Source organism: Callithrix jacchus, chromosome 16, assembly GCF_049354715.1.
Source record: "Callithrix jacchus isolate 240 chromosome 16, calJac240_pri, whole genome shotgun sequence".
Lineage (NCBI taxonomy): Eukaryota > Metazoa > Chordata > Mammalia > Primates > Cebidae > Callithrix > Callithrix jacchus.
The window spans coordinates 4,131,037-4,150,801 of record NC_133517.1 but is presented as its reverse complement, the minus strand read 5'-3'; the positions used below and the strand labels follow the sequence as shown (position 1 = coordinate 4,150,801).

At 35.3% G+C, this 19,765-nt stretch overlaps 1 protein-coding gene across 7 annotated transcripts in view; it reads left to right on the top strand.

Moving 5' to 3' along the window:
* Positions 1 to 19,765, top strand: part of SNTG1 (syntrophin gamma 1) — a 924,527-nt gene that overhangs the window by 595,612 nt on the left and 309,150 nt on the right. For all 7 annotated transcript variants that reach the window (XM_017965333.4, XM_035276805.3, XM_054246489.2 and 4 more), the window contains one exon: positions 15,558 to 15,640. In XM_017965333.4, coding sequence (XP_017820822.2) covers positions 15,558 to 15,640 — 83 coding nt within the window. The remainder of the gene's footprint in view (positions 1 to 15,557; positions 15,641 to 19,765) is intronic.

The following is a 19,765-nucleotide window of genomic DNA, read 5'->3' as shown; positions in this document are numbered from 1 at the left end:
ATTTTTCCAGTACATCAACATGGGGTATCTTTCCATTTATTTGTTTCATCTTTAATTTCTCAAGGCTGTTTTGTAGTTTTCAGTGTACACGACTTTTAACTTTTTGGTTTTTATTATTCCTAATAATTATTTTTGATTCTATTATAAATTATAAATAAAATTTTTATTTTTTATTATTAATGAATAGAATTAATGTAATTGACTTTTGTGTGTTGTTTATTCTGCAGCTTCCTTAAATTTTTTATTAATTCTAATATTTTTGTGTGTGTTTAAATTTTAGAGTTTTCTACATCTAAGCTTATATCAGCAAGCAAAAATAATTTTAATTCTTTTGGATTTGGGCAAATTTTATTTCTTAGTCTTGCTTAATTGCTTCTGGCTAGGACTTCTGATTTTATGTCAAATACAAGACTTAAGAGTGGAGATCCTTGCCTTATTCCAGACCTTAGAGGAAAAGCTTTCAGTTTTTCATCATTCACTGTAATGTTAGCTGGGCTTTTTATATTGTGCCTGGGTAATTTCCTTCTATTCCTCGTTTGTAAATTTTATTATGTTTTAAATTGTGAAAATGTATTCATTTTGGCAAATGCCTTTTTCTTCATCAATTGAGGTGATATGTGGAATTTTTTTCTCCATTCTGTTTGTGTGGTATGTTAATTACATGGATAGATTATTATTTTTTTTAATGTTGAACCATTCTTGCATTTCAGGAATAAATCACACTTGACCATGGTGTATAATCTTTTAAATTTGTTGTTGAATTCAGTTTTTTATTATCTTTTGGAGGACTTTTGCATTAATATTTATCAGGAGTATTGGTTTGTACTTCTATTTTTGTAGTATTTTGTCTGGTTTTGATATCTGTATAATGCTTACCTCAAGTTGGAAACGGCTCCCTCCTCATCAAATTTTTTTGAAAGAATATGAGAAGGATCAGTGCTAATTCTTTAAATGCTTGGTGAAGTTCTACAATAAAACCTTCCGGTTCTGGGCTCTTCTTTGCGAGTAATTTATTAATGATTCAATCACCTTACTAGTTATGTGTGTGTCTGTATTTTTTTATTTCTTCATAATTGATTATTGGTATGTTGCATATTTCTAGAAAGTTATCTCTTTTTTTCTAGATTATCCAGTTTGTTGCCACATAATTTTCCATATTAGTTTCTAACAATCTTTTCTGAATCTGTGGCATGAGTTGTAATGTCTACTCTTTCATTTCTAATTTTTTTTTTATGTTTTCTACTTTTTTTTAGCCTAGCCCAGGTTTTGTCAACGTTTTGATCTTTTCCATAAATCAACTGTTTGCCTAGTGAATGTTCCATGGAGTTTTTCTGTTTTCTTTCCCATTTATTTCTGTTCTAATCTATCTAATTGCTCTCTTCTACTACCTTGGGTTTAGTTTGTTTCTTTGTCTAATTTTTTGAAGAGTAAAATTGTAGATCCGAGGTTTTTATTTATTTATTTATTTATTTATTTTGGAAACAGAGTCTCACTCTGTCATCAGGCGCCAAGCTGGAGTGCAATGGCACAATCTCGGCTCACTGCAACCTCTGCCTCCCAGGTTGAAGCAATTCTCCTGCCTCAGCCTCCTGAGTAGCTGGGATTACAGGCACGTGCCACCATGCCCAGCTAATTTTTGTATTTTTAGTAGAGACGGGATTTCATCATATTGGCCAGGATGGCCTCCATCTCTTGACCTCATGATCCACCTGCCTTGGCCTCCCAATGTGCTGGGATTACAGGCTTGAGCCACCGCGCCCAGCCGATCCAAAGTTTTTAAATTATTTTGTAATGCACTTCTTTAAAATACAAATGTTTACTGATAAAATTTTGTCTCTGCATAATGCTTTTCTGTATCCCATGAGTTTTTGTATGTTGTGTTTCATTTTGATTTGTTGGACATTGTTTAAAATATGTTTAATTCCCTTGTGATTTCTTTTTTACTGATTGGTTCTTCAGAAGTTCATTTTTTAATTTCCACTCATTAGTTTATTTTCCAGTTTGCTCTCTGCTATTGATATCTAGATTAATACCATTGTATCAGAAAAGGTATTTGCTGTGATTTCAATTTTCCTAAATTCACTAAGACTTGTTTTGTGACCTCACATGTAAACTATTAGAGAGAATATTTTGTGTACATGTGAGAATAATGTGTATCTTATTGTTGAGTGGAGTGTTCTGTATATGCTTAAGCCAAATTAGACTTTAGTGTCACCCAAATCCTCCATTTTGTCATTTTCTTCTGTGTAGCTGTTCTATAAATTGTTAGAAGTCGAGGACTTAAATGTCCTACTATTATTGTTGTCACTGTCTATCCCTTTAATCTGTCCATGTTTGCTTCATACATTTGAGTGTTTGGCTGTTACATGCATATATATTTTAATAATTGTTATATCTTCATGATGAATTGACAGTTTTACCGTTATAAAATGTCTTTCTTTGTGAAGTCTTTTTAAAGTCTGTTTTGTCTAGAATAAATATGGCCACTTTGCTCCCCTTCATCATTTGCATGAAATATCTTTCTCTGCAATTTCAATCTCAGACTGTTTTTGTCATAAGTCTAAAAATAGTTTGTGGTTGACAGAATACATAAGGATATATTGGCGATATTGCAGGTTCAGCTCCAGTCCAGGAAAATAAAGGAAAAATGGCAATAAAGCAAAATGCACAAAGTATTTGGCTTCTCAGTACATGTAAATGTTATGCTTATTCTTATGTTACAGCCTATCACATGTTTCATAGAGTCATTATGTATAAAAATACGCATATCTTAATTAAAATTACTTTATGCTAAAACATGCTAAGAATCGTCTGAGCCTTGACTGACTTGCAACCTTTTTGTTAGTCTCCGTATTGATGGTTGCTGACTGAACAGAGTGGTGGTTGCTTAAAATAGACAACAGTGAAGTTTGTCACGTCCATTAACTCTCTTTTATGAAAGATTTCTCTGTAACATGAAATCTTCTTGGGGGATTTTACCCATAATACAACTTCTTTTAAAATTAGTCAGGGCCCGGCACGGTGGCTCAAGCCTGTAATCCCAGCACTTTGGGAGGCCGAGGCAGGTGGATCACAAGGTCAAGAGATTGAGACCATCCAGGTCAACATGGTGAAACCCCGTCTCTACTAAAAATACAAAAAATTAGCTGGGCATGGTGGCGCGTGCCTGTAATCCCAGCTACTCAGGAGGCTGAGGCAGGAGAATTGCCTGAACCCAGGAGGCAGAGGTTGCAGTGAGCGGAGATAGCACCATTGCACTCCAGCCTGGGTAACAAGAGCGAAACTCTGTCTCAAAAATAAATAAATAAATAAATAAATAAATAAATAAATAAATAAATAAATAAATAAATAAAATAAAATAAAATTAGTCAATCTTCTTAAACAATGCAACCGTTTTCTCAACTAAGTTCTTGAAATAATCCAAATTCTTTGTTGTCATTTTAACAATGTTCATGGCATCTTCCACAATAATAATAGATTCCATCTTAAGGAACCTTATATGAGATTGGAACAATTTAGCCACATCTCCAGGTCTACTTCTGACTGTAGTCCTCCAACCATTGCCATCGCATCGACGCTTCCTGCCTTCACTTTGAGGAGTCTTGAACTCCTCAAAGTCATGCATGAGAGTTGGCATCGACCTCTTCCAAATGTCTCTTAATGTTAATATTTTGACCTGCTCGTTCCCATCAATATTAATCATGAATAGTCTTAATAGTATCTACAATGGCAAATTATTTCCAGGAGGTTTTCAACTGACTTTACCCAGATCCATCAGAGTAATTACCATCTGTAGCAGCTATCCCTTTATTTAATATATTTCTTAAATAATATGACTGGAAAATTGAAATTTCTTTTTGATTCATAAGCATCAGAGTGGATTTTGTGTCAGCACTCGTGAAAAAACCATTAATCTTGTCCACCTTCATCAGTACTCTTGAGTGACCAAGTGCATTATCAAGAAGCAGTAATTGCTGAAAAGGAATTGATGTTGGTGTGGGCTTTGAGGTGTGTGTGTGTGTGTGTGTGTGTGTGTGCATGCGTGCGTGTTTCTGAGCAGTAGGTCTCAAAAGTGGGCTTAAATATTCAGTAAACCTTGCTGTAAGCAGACACACTGCCATCTAGGTTTTGTTGCTCCATTTCTAGAATACAGGCAGAGTAGATTTACTGTAGTTATTAAGAGATCTATCAGGGCCCTAGAATTTTCAGAATGGTAAATAAAAATATGGGATTCACTTGATAGTCAGCAGCTGCATTAGCCCCTAACAAGAGAGTTCACTGAAGCTTTGAAGGCAGACATTGACTTCCTTCTCCCTATGAAAGTCTAAGACACCATCTTCTAATATGAGGCTTTTTAATAGATACATCAAAACTCTGTTTTGCAGTGAAGCCAGACGCATCATTGATCATAGTCCTAGTTATACCTTCTAGAGAATTTACTAAAGCTTCTGCAACCGCACTCGTTTCTTCAACTTGTCATTTATATATGATGACAATGTCTTTTCTTGAGTCCCATAAAGCGACATTTGCTATCTTCAAACTTTTTTTTCTCTACCTTCCTCACTTCTCAGCCTTTATAGAATTGGAGAGAGTTAGCATCTTGCTCTGGGTAAAGACTTCGCTGAAGCGATGGCTGTGGCTGGTTTGATCTACTATCCAGACTAAAACGTTTCCATATCAGCAGTAAGATTGTTTTGCTTAAACACGCATGTGTTCACTAGAGTAACCCTTTCAACTTCCTTCAAACATATTTCCTTCACGCTCATAACTTGGCTAACTGGCCAAAGAGGCTAAGATTTTGGCTTATCTCGGCTTTCAACATGCCTTCTTCACTAGGCTTATTCTTTTCTAGCTTGTGATTTGAAGTGAGAAACGTGCAACTCTTTCTTTTATTTGAACACTTAGAGGGCATTGTAGGTTTATTTAATGTTCTAGTTTCAATATTATTGTTTCCTAGAGAATATGGAGGCCAAAAGAGAGGGAGAGAGATGGGGAATAGCTGGCCAGTTGATCTGTCAAAACACATGCAACATTTATCCATTAAGTTCCTTGCTTATGTAGCATGGTTTGTAAAGCTCCAAAATAATTAACATCAATGGTCACTGACCACAGATCACCATAACACATATAATAGTGAAAGAGTTTGAAATATTGTGGGAGTTGCAAAAATGTCATGCAGAGACACAAAGTGAGCACAAGCTGTTTCATCTAAGTCCCTAAAAAGGACACGAACTCATCGTTTTTTTTTTTTTTTTTTTTTTTTGTTTTTGTCTTTTAACTTTTTTTTAAATTGCATTTTAGGTTTTGGAGTAGATGTGAAGAACATGTAAGATTGTTGCATAGGTACACACATGGCAGTGTGATGTGCTGCCTTCCTCCCCATCACCTATATCTGGCAATTCTCCCCATGCTATCTCTCTCCAACTCCCTGCCCCCTGCTGTCCCTCCCTTATTTTCCCCAACAGACCCCAATGCGTGATGCTCCCCTCCCTGTGTGCATGTGTTCTCATTGTTCAACACCCACCTATGAGTGAGAACATGCGGTGTTTGATTTTCTGTTTTTGTGTCAGTTTGCTGAGAATGATGGTTTCCAGGTTCATCCATGTTCCTAGAAAGCTCATGAAATTATCGTTTCTGATGGCTGCATAGTATTCCATGGTGTATATGTGCCACATTTTCCCTGTCCAGTCTATCATGAATGGGCATTTGGGTTGGTTCCAAGTCTTTGCTATTGTAAACAGTGCCAAAATGAACATTCCTGTGCATGTGTCCTTAAAATAGAACAAGTTATAATCCTTTGGATATACACCCAGTATTGGGATTTTATATATCTCATTACTGGGTCAAATGAAATTTCTATTTCTAGTTCTTTGAGGAATCTCCACACTGTCTTCCACAATGGTTGAACTAATTTACACTCCCACCAACAGTGTAAAAGTGTTCCTATTTCTCCACATGTCTACAGATTTTTTAATGATCACCATTCTACCTGGCGTGAGATGGTATTTCAATGTAGTTTTGATTTATATTTCTCTAATGACCAGTGATTATGAGCATTTTTTCATATGTTTGTTGGCCTCATGTATGTCTTCTTTTGTAAAGTGTCTGTTCATATCCTTTGCCCACTTTTGAATGGGCTTGTTTGTTTTTTTCTTGTAAATCTGTTTTAGTTCTTTTTATATTCTGGATATTAGCTCTTTGTCAGACAGGTAGATTGCAAAAAATTTTTTCCCATTCTGTTGGTTGCTGATTCACTCTAGTGACTGTTTCTTTTGCTGTGCAGAAGCTGTGGAGTTTGATTAGGTTCCATTTGTCTATTTTGGCTTTTATCGCCAATGCTTTTGGCGTTTTGGTCATGAAGTCCTTGCCTGTGTCCTGAATGGTTTTGCCTAAATTTTCTGCTAGGATTTGTATGGTATTAGGTCTTATGTTTAAGTCTTTAATTCATTGAAGTTAATTTTAGTGTAAGGTGTCAGGAAGTGGTTCATTTTCTGCTTTCGGCACATGGCTAGCCAGTTTTCTGAACACCATTTATTAAACAGGGAATCCTTTTCCCATTGCTTGTTTTTCTCTAGTTTGTCAAAGATCAGATGGTTGTATATGTGTGGCATTGCCTCCAAGGCCTCTGTTCTGTTCCATTGGTCTATATCTCTGATTTGGTACCAGTACCATGCTGTTTTGATTATTATAGCCTTGTAGTATAGTTTGAAGTCAGGTAGCCTGATGTCTCCACTTGTGTTCTTTTTGCTTAGGATTGTCTTGGCTATGCAGGCTCTCTTTTGGCTCCATATGAAGTTTAAGGTGGTTTAATTTCTGTGAGGAAGGTCATTGATAGCTTGATGGGGATAGCACTGAACCTATAAAGGCCATCTTCACAATACTTCCTAACCATGAGCATGGAATGTTTTTCCATCTGTTTGTGTCCTCTCTTATTTCATTGAGCAGTGGTTTGTAGTTCTCCTTGAAAAGGTCCTTTACCTCCTTTGTTAGTTGTATTCCTATGTATTTTAGTCTTCTTGTAGCAATTGTGAATGGGAGTTCAGTCTTGTTTTGGATCTCTGTTAGTCTGTTATTCGTGTATAGGAATGTTTGTGAATTCTGCACATTGAATTTTTACCTGAGACTTTGCTGAAATTGCCTATCAGTTTCACAAGAATTTGGGCTGAGATGATGGGATCTTCTAAATACACAATCATGTCATCTGCAAATAGAGACAATTTGACTTCTTCTTTTCTGAATTGAATACACTTTATTTCTTTTTCTTGCCTGATTGCTCTGGCTAGAAATTCCAGTACTACATTGAATAGGAGTGGTGAGAGAGGGCATCCTTGTCTAGTGCCAGATTTCAAAGGGAATGCTTCCAGTTTTTGCCCATTCAGTATGATTGGCTGTGGATTTGTCATTAATAGCTTTTATTATTTTGAGATACATTCCATCCATACCTAGTTTATTGAGAGTTTTTAGCATAAAGGGCTGTTGAATTTTGTCAAAGGCCGTCTCTGTGTCTATTGAGATAATCATGTGGTTTTTGTCTTTTGTTCTGTTTATGTGGTGGATTATGTTTATAGACTTGCATATGTTGAACCAGCCTTGCATCCCCAGGAGGAAGCAAACTTGATCATGGTGGGTAAGCTTTTTGATGTGCTGTTGCACTCGGTTTACCAGTATTTTATTGAAGATTTTTGCATCTATGATCATCATGGACATTGGCCTGAAGTTTTATTTTTTTGTTGAGTCTTTGCCAGGTTTTGCTATCAGGATGATGCTCCTCTCATAAAATGATTTGGGAAGGATTGCCTCGTTTTGTAGTGTTTGGAATAGTTTCAGAAGGAATGGTACCAGCTGTACTTTGTGCATCTGGTAGAATTCGGCTGTGAACCCATCTGGACCTGGAATTTTTTGGTTGGTAGGCTATCAATTGATGTTTCAACTTCAGTCCTTGTTGTTGGTCTATTCAGGGATTTAACATCTTCCTGGTTTAGTCTTGGGAGAGTGTAAATATTGAGTAATTTATCCATTTCTTCCAGGTTTACTGGTTTATGTGCATAGAGTTGTTTGTAGTAATCTCTGATGATAGCTGTATTTCTGGGGAATCAGTCATGATATCCATTTTATCATGTTTTATTGCATCTGTTTGTTTTTCTCTTTTTTTTTAATTAATCTGGCTAGTTGTCTATTTTGTTGACCTTTTCAAAAAACCAGCTCCTGGATTTATTGATTTTTTGAAGGGTTTTTTGTGTCTCTGTCTCCTTCAGTTCTGCTTTAATCTTAGTTATTTCTTGTCTTCTGCTAGCTTTTGAGATTTTTTGATTTTTCTCCTCTATCTCTTTCAATTTTCTTAATAGGGTGTCGATTTTAGATATTTTCTGGCTTCTCATTTGTGTATTTATTGCTATAAATTTCCCTGTAGACACTGCTTTATATGGGTCCCAGAGATTGTGGCATGCTGGGTCTTTGTTCTTGTTGGTTTTGAAGAACATCTTTATTTCTGTCTTCATTTCATTGTTTCTCCAGTCGAAATTCTGGAGCCAGTTGTTCAGTTTCCATGTTGTGTGGTTCTGAGTTGGTTTCTTAATACTGAGTTCTATTTTGATTGCACTGTGGTCTGAGAGACTGTTTGTTATGATTTCCATTCTTTTGCATCTGCTGAGGAGTGATTTACTTCCAATTATGGGGTTAATTTTAAAGAAAGTGCTATGTGGTGCTGAGAAGAATGTATATTCTGTGGATTTGGGGTGGAGAGTTCTGTAGATGTCTATTAAGTCCACTTGGTCCAAATCTGAATTCAAGTCCTGGATATCCTTGTTAACTTTCTGTCTCATTGATCTTATTGACAGTGAGACAATCTTACTGACAGTGAGACAGTGAGATTAAAAAGAGACAATCAAGTCTCTTTTTAGGTCATTAGGAACTTGCTTTATGTATCTGGGTGCTCCTGTATTGGGTGCATATATATTTAGGTTCGTTAGCTCTTCTTGTTGCATTGATCCTTTTACCATTATGTAGTGCCCTTCTTTGTCTCTGTTGATCTTTGTTGGTTTTAAAGTTTACTTTATCAGAGACTAGGAGTGCAACTCCTGCTTTTTTTTTTTTTTTTTTTTGCTCTCCATTTGCTTGGTAAATCTTCTTCCATTCCTTTATTTTGAGCCCATGTGTGTCCTTGCACATGAGAAGGGTTTCCTCAATACAGAACACTGATGGGTCTTGATCCAATTTGCCAGTCCATGTCTCTTGACTGTGGCATTTAGCCCATTTATATTTAAGGTTGATATTGTTATGAGTGAATTTGATCCTGCCATTTTGATGCTAGCTGGTTGTTTTGCCCTTTAGTTGACAGACTTCCTTCATTATGTCAATGGTCTTTACCATTTGGTACATTTTTGGAATGGCTGATACTGCTTATTCCTTTCTATGTTTAGTGCTTCTTTCAGGAGCTCTTGTAAGGCAGGCCTGGTGGTGACAAACATTTCTCAGCAATTGCTTGTCCATAAAGGATTTTATTTCTTCTTTGCTTATGAAGCTTAGTTTGGCTGGATATGAAATTCTAGGTCTAAAGTTCTATTCTTTAAAGGGTGTTGAATATTGGCCCCCACTGTCTTCTGTTTGTAGGGTTTCACCAAGAGATCCACTGTGAGTCTGAAGGGCTTCCCTTTGTGGGTAACTTGACCTTTCTCTCTGGCTGCCCTTAGCATTTTTTCCTTCATTTCAACCTTGATGAATCTGACAACTATGTGCCTTGGGGTTGCTCTTCTTGAGGGACATCTTTATGGTGTTCTCTATTTCCTGGACTTGAATGTTGGCCTGCCTTGCTAGGTTGTGGACGTTCTCCTGGATAATATCCTGAAGAGTGTTTTCCAGCTTGGATTCATTCTCTGCATCACATACACCTGTCAAATGTAGATTAGGTCTCTTCACATGATCCCATATGTCTTGGAGGCTTTGTTCATTTCTTTTCACTATGTTTTCCCTAATCTTGCCTTCTCATTTTATTTTATTGAGTTGATCTTCACTCTCTGATATCCTTTCTTCTGCTTGGTTGATTTGACTATTGGAACTTGTGTATGCTTCGTGAAGTTCTTGTGTTGTGTTTTTCAGCTCCAACAAGTCGTTTATGTTCTTCTCTAAGCTAGTTATTCTAGTTAGCATTTTGTGTAACTTTTTTTCAAGGTTTTTAGTTTCTTTGCATTTGGTTAGAACATATTCTTTTAGCTCAGAGAAGTTTGTTATTACCCAGATTCTGAAGCCTGCTTCTGTCAATTCATCAGATTTATTCTCCATCCAGCTTTATTCTCTTGCTTGAGAGGGGTTGTGATTCCTTGGAGGAAAAGAGGCATTCTGGTTTTTCGTGTTTTCATCCTTTTCGCACTGGTTTCTTCCCATCTTAGTGGATTTATCCCTGTGGTCTTTGAAGTTGGTGACTTTCGGATGGGGTCTCTGAGTGGACATCCTTTTTGTTGATGTTGAAGCTATTTCTTTCTGTTTTTTACTTTTCCTTCTAACAGTCAGGCCCCTCTGATGCAGGACTATTGGAGACTCACTCCAGACCCTGCTTGCCTGGGAGTCACCTGAGGGGGCTGAGGAACAGTAAGGGTTGCTGCCAGTTTCTTCTTCTGTTATCTTCATCCTGCAAGAGTATCTGCCCTATGTCATCCAGAGCTCTCCTTTATGAGGTTCCTCTTTGGATATACTGTGGTCTGGGAGCCCCTTGAGGGCACAGTCTGTCCCTTATCAGAGCTCAAGTGCTGTGCTGGGAGCTCCGTTGATGTTTAAATCTGCTGCAGCAAAACTCATAACTTCCTCTTTTCCCAGGTTGCTCTTTTAACTATGACAGTACGTAACTTTTAAAAAATATTCTGTATATAAGCCTTTTGCCATTGATATAAGTTATAAAAACTTTTTCTTAATTTTTGCATAACTACATTTTTCACTTGAGGTTGTCTTTGTTAGCAGGAAAATAAAAAAAATGCTTTATTTTCTTTTACTGTTTTTGTATCCTGTCTAAGACGTACTTGCCTACCCCAAGGTAGCAAAGATATTTTTTCTTATTTTCCTCTACATGCTTTGTTGCTTTAGCTTTAATGTTTAAGTTTATAATATATTTTATATTTTTGTGCATCTTAGTTAAGAGTCAATTTGGGTGTGTGTATATGTGTATTTGATATATGTATATATATATATATGGTAATTATTTGATCATACATGTTTGGATCTATTTTGGGATACTTTATTATTTCTACTAATGTACATGTTCATTTTTATAAATGAAAATCACATTGTTTATTATTGTAACATACCTTAAAGTGACCTAGAATAAATAGGTCCTTCAACTTTGCAATTTTTTTTTTTTTTTTTTTTTGAGACTGAGTTTTGCTCTTGTTGCTCACAGGCTGGAGTGCAATGGCATAATCTTGGCTCACTGCAACCTCTGCCTCCCAGGTTTAAACTATCCTCCTGCATCAGTGTCCCAAGTAGCTGGGATTACAGTCATGCACTACCACACCCAGCTAATTTTTGTATTTTTAGTAGAAAGAGAATTTCTCCATGTTGGTCAGGCTAGTCTTGAACTCCCGACCTCAGGTGATCTGCTTGCCTTGGCCTCCCAAAGTGATGGGATTACAGGCATGACCCACCATGCCCAGACAGATTTTGCAATTATTGAAGATTGTTTGGCTCTTCTAGATCTATTGAATTGCTGCATATATTTTAGAAATAGCATGCCAATTTGTATAAAAAGTGTACTGGAATTTTGAATGGAACTAAGTTAAATTTATAAACAATTTGGAGATAAACCCCTTAAGTCTTAGTTGATGAACATGATACACTTTTTCATTTATTTATTTATTTTTCAGCAATGTATTAGTGTTTTTAGTTTGGAATTACTGCATATGTTTCATTAAATGTATTTATATGCATTTTAGGTTTAAATTTATTGTGAGATTTTAGAATTTCATTATCCAGGTGTTTATGACCAGCACATAAAATACAATTTAATTTTATAAATTAACATATTATAACATAGCATAATAAAATTATTAGTTCTTGAAGGACTTTTGTGCATTCCTAAAGGTTCTATACATATACAATTGTTATCTGTGAATAAGGTTTGCTTATTCCTTTCCAATCTACATTTTTAAAATTCTTTTGACTTGCCTGTTACAGTGGTTAAAACCTCCATTTTATTTTGAACAACATGTTAAGAGTAGACATTCCTTTCTTTCTATTGATACTAGGGGGAAATAATTGTTTTTTGTGATTAATTAGGATATTGGATATAGGTATTTAAAAATGTTCTTTATCACGTAGAGGAGCACATCTATTCCTAGAATTCTAAAGTTTTTAATTTGCTTTTTTTAAAAAAAAACAAAAGTTGAGCTGGGCGCGGTGGCTCACACCTGTAATCCCCACACTTTGGGAGGGTGAGGCGGGTGGATCACGAGGTCAAGAGATCGAGACCATCCTGGTCAACATGGTGAAACCCCATCTCTACTAAAAATACAAAAAATTAGCTGGGCATGGTGGCACGCGCCTATAGACCCAGCTACTCGGGAGGCTGAGGCAGGAGAATTGCTTGAACCCAGGAGGTGGAGGTTGTGGTGAGCTGAGATCACGCCATTGCATTCCAGACTGGGTAACAAGTAATATTTATGTTTAGAGGTAATATTTATAAACATTAGTAACTTTTGAAAATGTCTTTAGAAATGCCAAGTAATCAAAAGTCAGGAACTGTGTATACTAATTCTGACTCTAATAAGTTACTAAATTGGGAAATCTTAGAAAATGACTAATCTTTAAGGCATTACTAAAAAAAAAAGTTGATAGTGAATTGTCTCAAATATTTTTCTACATACATTGAAATATTATGTTTATGCTTTTGTTCTTTAGCCTGTTGATATGGTAAATGTTTGAAAATGGATTTTGGATGTAAAACCAAGCTTGCTTTTCTAGAATAAATACCACTTATGTGGTCATGAAGGGATATATTTTTCATATATTACTAGGTTCGGTTTGCTAATAGACTGTTTACGTATATTTTTCTTGTATGTTGTCCATATGGGACATCACTTATACTTTTCTTCTGATGTTTAGTGGGGTTTTGATATCAAGTTTATTATGTCTTCATAGTAGTTACAGAGTCCTAACTCCTGTATTTTCTGAAAGAATCAGCTTAGCGGTGATAGCGTCTCCTTCTTAAATGGTTGAACACATGCCTAGAATTACAATTTTTCTTTTCTCTGAATTTAATCTTTGCAATGAATATAGGACGCCTTTCATAGTCTCTTCCTTCTTTTGTAAGTTTTGGTTAGGTGTTTTAAAACTATAATTGTTCACTTTAAGCTGCCAGTTTCTTTCATGAAGTTATTTATCATGTCCTTTCATTATTCCTTTTAACATCTGTCAGCTCTCAGTAATGACCCCACTTTCATTCATGATATTGATAACTTGTGTTTCCGTTATCTTTTTCCAAACTATCATTTTTCTTGCTATGGGTTTATTCAATTTATTAGTTTCTCCAAAGATCTGATATTTGTCTTATTAAATTTTCTTCATTACATTCTCTTTTCTATTTAATTTTTTTCATGTTTTATTTATGTATTTTTTCACTTTGGTTTATTTTTTATTTTTTTTATTTAATTCTTTATTTAATTTTTTTTTCTTATTTTTTTATTGCATTTTAGGTTTTGGGGTACATGTGCAGAGCATGCAATACAGTTGCATAGGTACACACATGGCAGTGTGTTCTGTTTGCTTTCACCCCTTCACCCACATTTGGCATTTCTCCCCAGGCTATCCCTCCCCTCCTCCACCTCCCACTGGCCCTCCCCTTTTCCCCCCAATAGACCCCAGTGTTTAGTACTCCCCTCTCTGTGTCCATGTGTTCTCATTTTTCATCACCCGCCTATGAGTGAGAATATGCGGTGTTTCATTTTCTGTTCTTGTGTCAGTTTGCTGAGAATGATGTTCTCCAGATTCATCCATGTCCCTACAAACGACATGAACTCATCATTTCTGATTGCTGCATAATATTCCATGGTGTATATGTGCCACATTTTCCCAATCCAGTCAGATGCTTTATTTAATTTTTTTTCAGGTTTTATTTATGTATTTTTTTGCTCCTCCATTCTTGTTAAGATCATTGAGTTTACACCTACATTCTTTTTGTGTATATATTTAAATATTAAATTTCATTCAAATGACTACTTAAGATTCATTCACAGAGTCTGATATGTTGTATTTTATTTTGTTCAGTTCCAAATGTACATGCTTTAAAGTAATATGTATATACATTAAAATGTTGTTTTAGAACACAAAATGCAAATAAACTTCACAGAAAAAAAATTAAAACATAGTGTGATATTTCTTACAGTTTAAAGATTACACAAACTATTTCCAGATCAGTTTAGCAAGAAAGCCTGTGTTCCGTTTCTTAGTTTCAGGAAAATTACAGAATTTTAGAGTAATAAAAAATAAGAACAAAATCATTTTTTAGCATATTCACTATTATGTAAGTCGTGCTCCCTATGACCTATGCTGTTTGAATTCAAGTATAATATTTCAAATATTGAGAGTCAATTATGTTTATAGGAAATATTTATAAACATTAGTAACTTTAAAAAATGTCTTTAGAAATGCCAAATAATCAAAAGTCAGGAACTGTGTATACTAATTCTGACTCTAATAAGTTACTAAATTGGGAAATCTTCGAAAATGACAAATTTTTAAGACATTACTCATCTTTTAAAAACAAACAGTAAGGCTGGGCAAGATGGCTGATGCCAGTAATCCCAGCACTTTGGGAGACTGAGGCAGGTGGATCACAATGTCAAGAGATCAAGACCATACTGAGCGTGATGTCCTGCACCTTTAATCCCAGCTACTCAGGAGGCTGAGGCAGGAGAATTCCTTGAACCTGGAAAGTGGAGGTTACAGTGAGCCAAGATTGCGCCATTGCACTCAAGCCTGGCAACAGAGCAAGACTCTATCTCAATATATATCTATTATATATATAATATACATATATATTACTTTTAAATATATATATTAGGAAGTTTTTTCATTGCAATTACACAAAGTTGGATAATTTTAATGAATACTTGAATACAAACTAAGAGCACCTATAAAAACAGAGAACATGCAAACATTTTTGCATTAGGAAAATTATGGTTTCTAAGGATAGGATTTCCCAGTTGGTTGAAATATGACATTAAAGAGAACTTTGTAGATAACCAAAATCTTGCATTATTCTAAGTATGGTTTCTAAAAGCAGGCCACCTTAGATAATTAAACAAAATGATACTTTTATAAGGCTGTACATTTTCCTTAGCTACGCCTTAATGTTTCTGAAATCCAAAACAGATTAAGTGTTTTTTAGTGTCCAGATATTTGTGGTCGCTTGGCTTACTTGCAAAACGCTGGCTTTAGTGTAACTGAAATAAAATTTTATTGTAGTATCTGCTTTACTTGATATTATTGAGTGTCCTTGAAACTTTCATGGAAGGCAGCAGTTCAGAAGGGTACGGCATTCTCACCAGTGGGGTGTTTAATTCTGTCTCCTGCAGGTGCGCCAAGTGACCAGAGCAGTGGCACCTCCTCTCCTCTCTGTGACAGCGGCTTACATCTCAACTATCATCCCAACAATACAGTAAGATGACCCAGGCATAGCTCAGATTAATAAGGAGAGAACATACAGTTTCTAAAAACTGCTATTGAATCCGATTTATCTGATAGATAGGAAATCCCTGATTGCATCACCATTTAAGTACTATTATAAGCAAGACATGAAAAATAAATAGGTCTGTTTTTTTTTTTTTTGTGCCACATTTTTTCCCTCTCCAGTCTGTGTGGATTAAGTTTTTTTTTTTTTTTTTTTTTTTTAAGCAATAGATATAATTAAATAGCGGATGTCACTGGGGATGTATAATATCATACAATCCTTTTAGGACACTGCACATTATATGTGATTTCAGGTTCAAAATGCTTTGACATTGGTTTAATCACTTTCTTTTGAAATTACTTAACTAAAAGTAACTATTTAATTTGCCATTTGTTAGGATTTTTTAGTCACCTTTATGCACACTAAGTAATTTCTGCAAAGTGAGAAAATCTGATTCACACATTATCTTAACATGTAATGAACATTTAATTATACATGTATTTAATAAAAGATAAAATTACTCTTTGTTTTATAGACATTTGATAAAATTTTAATTTTTATTTCCTACTTGGATCTTGAGTAAATTGATTTAATATCCTATAAACATGTTTGAAGTTTCTTGTTTTTCATTCTTCAAAACACTCACACATTCTTAAAGAAATAATTTTCTCTGGTTATAGGCAGATCTAACAATTATCTTTCATGCTCACAAATGTGAAGAGAAGCAGAGCTGACCTTAAGCAGAATTTTACTGTTCTGTTTCACATATTACGGTACATACATCATGCAGCTTCTTCTCCCAACTCGTGTGATTCATCCCGCATTTGAAATTTTTGTCCAAATAGCGGCATTTTACTTCAAAGCAATCCTTTGACACATCTTCAGCCCTGAATGACCTTCACCGTACCTGATTGCCCCGGTATTATTCCTCAGCTGAGTACCTTAGACCATGAAGTTGTCGACTATTTTCCATGATAAAAGGAAATTTGCCAAGACCAAAGGTTGTCTGTACAAATGTAAGGATACTTTCTAAAACCAACCTCAGCTGGACATATTTCATTTGGCCATCTTTTAAACTTTTTTTTTTTGCCAGAGAAACAATTACCACATAATAAATGATATTTAAAACCACAATACAGCATGATTGGAGGAAATTCGAGAGGAAATATACAGGATTCCCAATGAAAAAACGAATATTTAAAAATATAATCTAAGTATATATTTATATAAATAAAAATTCATGTATATATAATATATATAAATAAAAATTTATGTATATAATATATATAAATAAAAATTTATATATAATTTTATATATATATTATATAATATATATAAATTAAAATATATAAATATAATATATATAAATAAAAATATATAAATATATTTATATATAATATATATAAATTAAAAATATGTATATAATATATATAAATAAAAAATTATATATATTATACATAAATAAAAATGTATGTATATATGTTATATATAAATAAAAATTTATATATATTTTCATTGGCTCCCTTCTCAATTCTACAGACTCCTTACAGTCTCCAACCAAATTTTTGCCTCTTGCTTTTGAAACTGCTTTTCTCACCTTCCCTCCCATCCCAGATGCCTTTGATAACTTCCATGCTCTCACATTTTCCTTCACTGCTCTGGTGCCTCCGCCCTCAGTTGCTAGAGGTGTTGGCTGTGCCCATTTACAGTTCATCCCTCTTGTCTGGATCCCCTTTGCCCGGGAGTCAGAGCTCTCCAGGGTGTTAGGTATCACGTGCCCTGCTTCTGTCAGTCCTCAGGGGTTTCTCCTGAGAGTGCCCCCTCTGCATGTCCCTCACACAAGAATCTCCATCTCAACTCTGCTCCTAAGACAGAAACAGGAGCCAATTCCTTCAGAGTGGGAGGTAGCTGTTAGGAGCTGTTTTGTTCTATGTCTTGCCTTATACTCATGAACTTCTGTAAAATAATGAGGAGCAGAAGATCCAGAGTGGCAGATCTAAGGGTAGAAATCATTCTGGTTTGTTTTTAACCCATTCCATTGACGTACAGAAAAACATGTATAGAGTAATGCCCTTCCTTACAAAGCTATAATTACAACAAGAAAACCACTCCAATTCTATAATACGACCGATCCCAAATAAACCCAGTTTTATAAAATTTTCAGAAAGCAACTGTCATACATTCTTCTTACTAGAGCTTTGTCTTCCCATCTACAGAGGCACTTCGGATTCTCATTTTAGCATTAGGATTGAACATTCCTTTAGACATTGCTGAAGATATTTCAGTGTAAGGAAATTAAAAGCATTTATCATGATGCCATAGAGGATAATAATAGAAACATATGAAAGCAAAATAAAGTATATTCAAAATAAAGACAAACATCTCAATGCATATCAATTAAATGCATTTTTGTTGAGAACTTACTCTGTGGAAATACCCCACTAGTTATTATACTTTGGAGAGCAGTTAATTATGATTTTAACACAAAAAGTTTAAGATCCGGATCTGTAAACAAATGCATAAAATTAACTGTAATATAAGCAGAAAAAGAAGAATGAGTGCAGCATTCTAATAGCAGAGATAAAGAGCTGTAGAGACTTTGAACATCTGACTAAACTGAAATCAAGCTAAGTTGAGAGACTGCAAACCACTGTGTGCTTTGTTGCCCACATGGGAGCACTAACCCACATGGTAACCAGACCATACAGGCTCACACAGCCAGGCCTAGCCCGTGCTATTCCTTCTGTACCTTGAATAAGCTTTGATGGAAGAATGGTGAGTGGAGAACGTCTCTAATCAGAGATATGCAAAATTAGGAGAGGTCAAAGACATGAAGTAACAACAGACAGTGGGCACTCGGAAGGAAGAGCGCATCGTGAGGGAAGTTTTCTTTCCATTATATTTCCAAATATAATGTGCACATTATACACAGTTGGCTTAAAAGAAACATTTGATTGGTTCTCTTATGTGTCTAAATTCCCAGTTCTATCCTTGGCTTACAATCTCCCATTTCAAAGTCTATAGCTTGACCTGAAGCAAATTTTGCATAAGTAGGTATTCTTCTAGTTTTCTAACATTTTCTAACTGTATATATATATATTTTTTGAGATGGAGATTTGCTCCTGTTACCCAGGCTGGAGTGCAATGCTGCGATCTCGGCTCACCACAACCTCAGCCTCCTGGGTTCAGGCAATTCTCCTGCCACAGCCTCCTGAGTAGCTGGGATTACAGGCGGGCGCCACCATGCCCGGCTAATTTTTTGTATTTTTAGTAGAGACGGGGTTTCACCATGTTGACCAGGATGGTCTCCATGTCTTGACCTGGTGATCCACCCACCTCGGCCTCCCAACTTACTGTATTTTAGGGCAGCATTTTAAGTCTAAGGGGAAATAGAGGCTTATACTATATTAGCAACATTCCATCATCCTACATAAAAATCTAGTCCTTCTAAGGATTCCCGACATCACTAATTTTAGGGTAAATGAGAGTCACTTCTTTTGTCATACAAGGCTTTGCATCCTAAGCCCCAGCCCAGATTCACTGAATTTCTTCTCTCTAGAGATGGAGTAGAAGGATTTGTTTTGTGCTTACCAAAGACTCTGATTTAGATACTCAGCCAACCAGACTGTACGCTTTTATTTAATACATCCTATGCCATGAAATCCTTAATAAAATCTGGGTCGGCAGTTTGCCCTGTGTACAGTCTGTTTTGGTAAGAGAGTGTTGTTCTTGAGGTTATTGTGTGGCATGTGTAAAGTTTCAGGAAAAGGGCAAGGACCATAAATGTTGTTTTTTCCAATCATATTATTAATATTTTAGGAAACAATATTTTTGACAGAGTAGAGCTCCTGAAAAATAGTCATGTTTCTCAAAAGCACAAAAGTGATTTCATATTTTATGGAATATAAAATAAAATAAATCTATTTTTCCAAAAAATGATTAGAAAGTAAATTTATATTCTATTTACACAAATAAGTAAGGAGAAAAATTCTTTAAAGGATCACCTGAGTTTCACTGTAAATAACAAGTCTACAGTATGAAATACATCAACTCTGTTTAGTCAGATAACTGAAGTGGGACCTATTATATACTTCTTATAAGAAGACACATAAG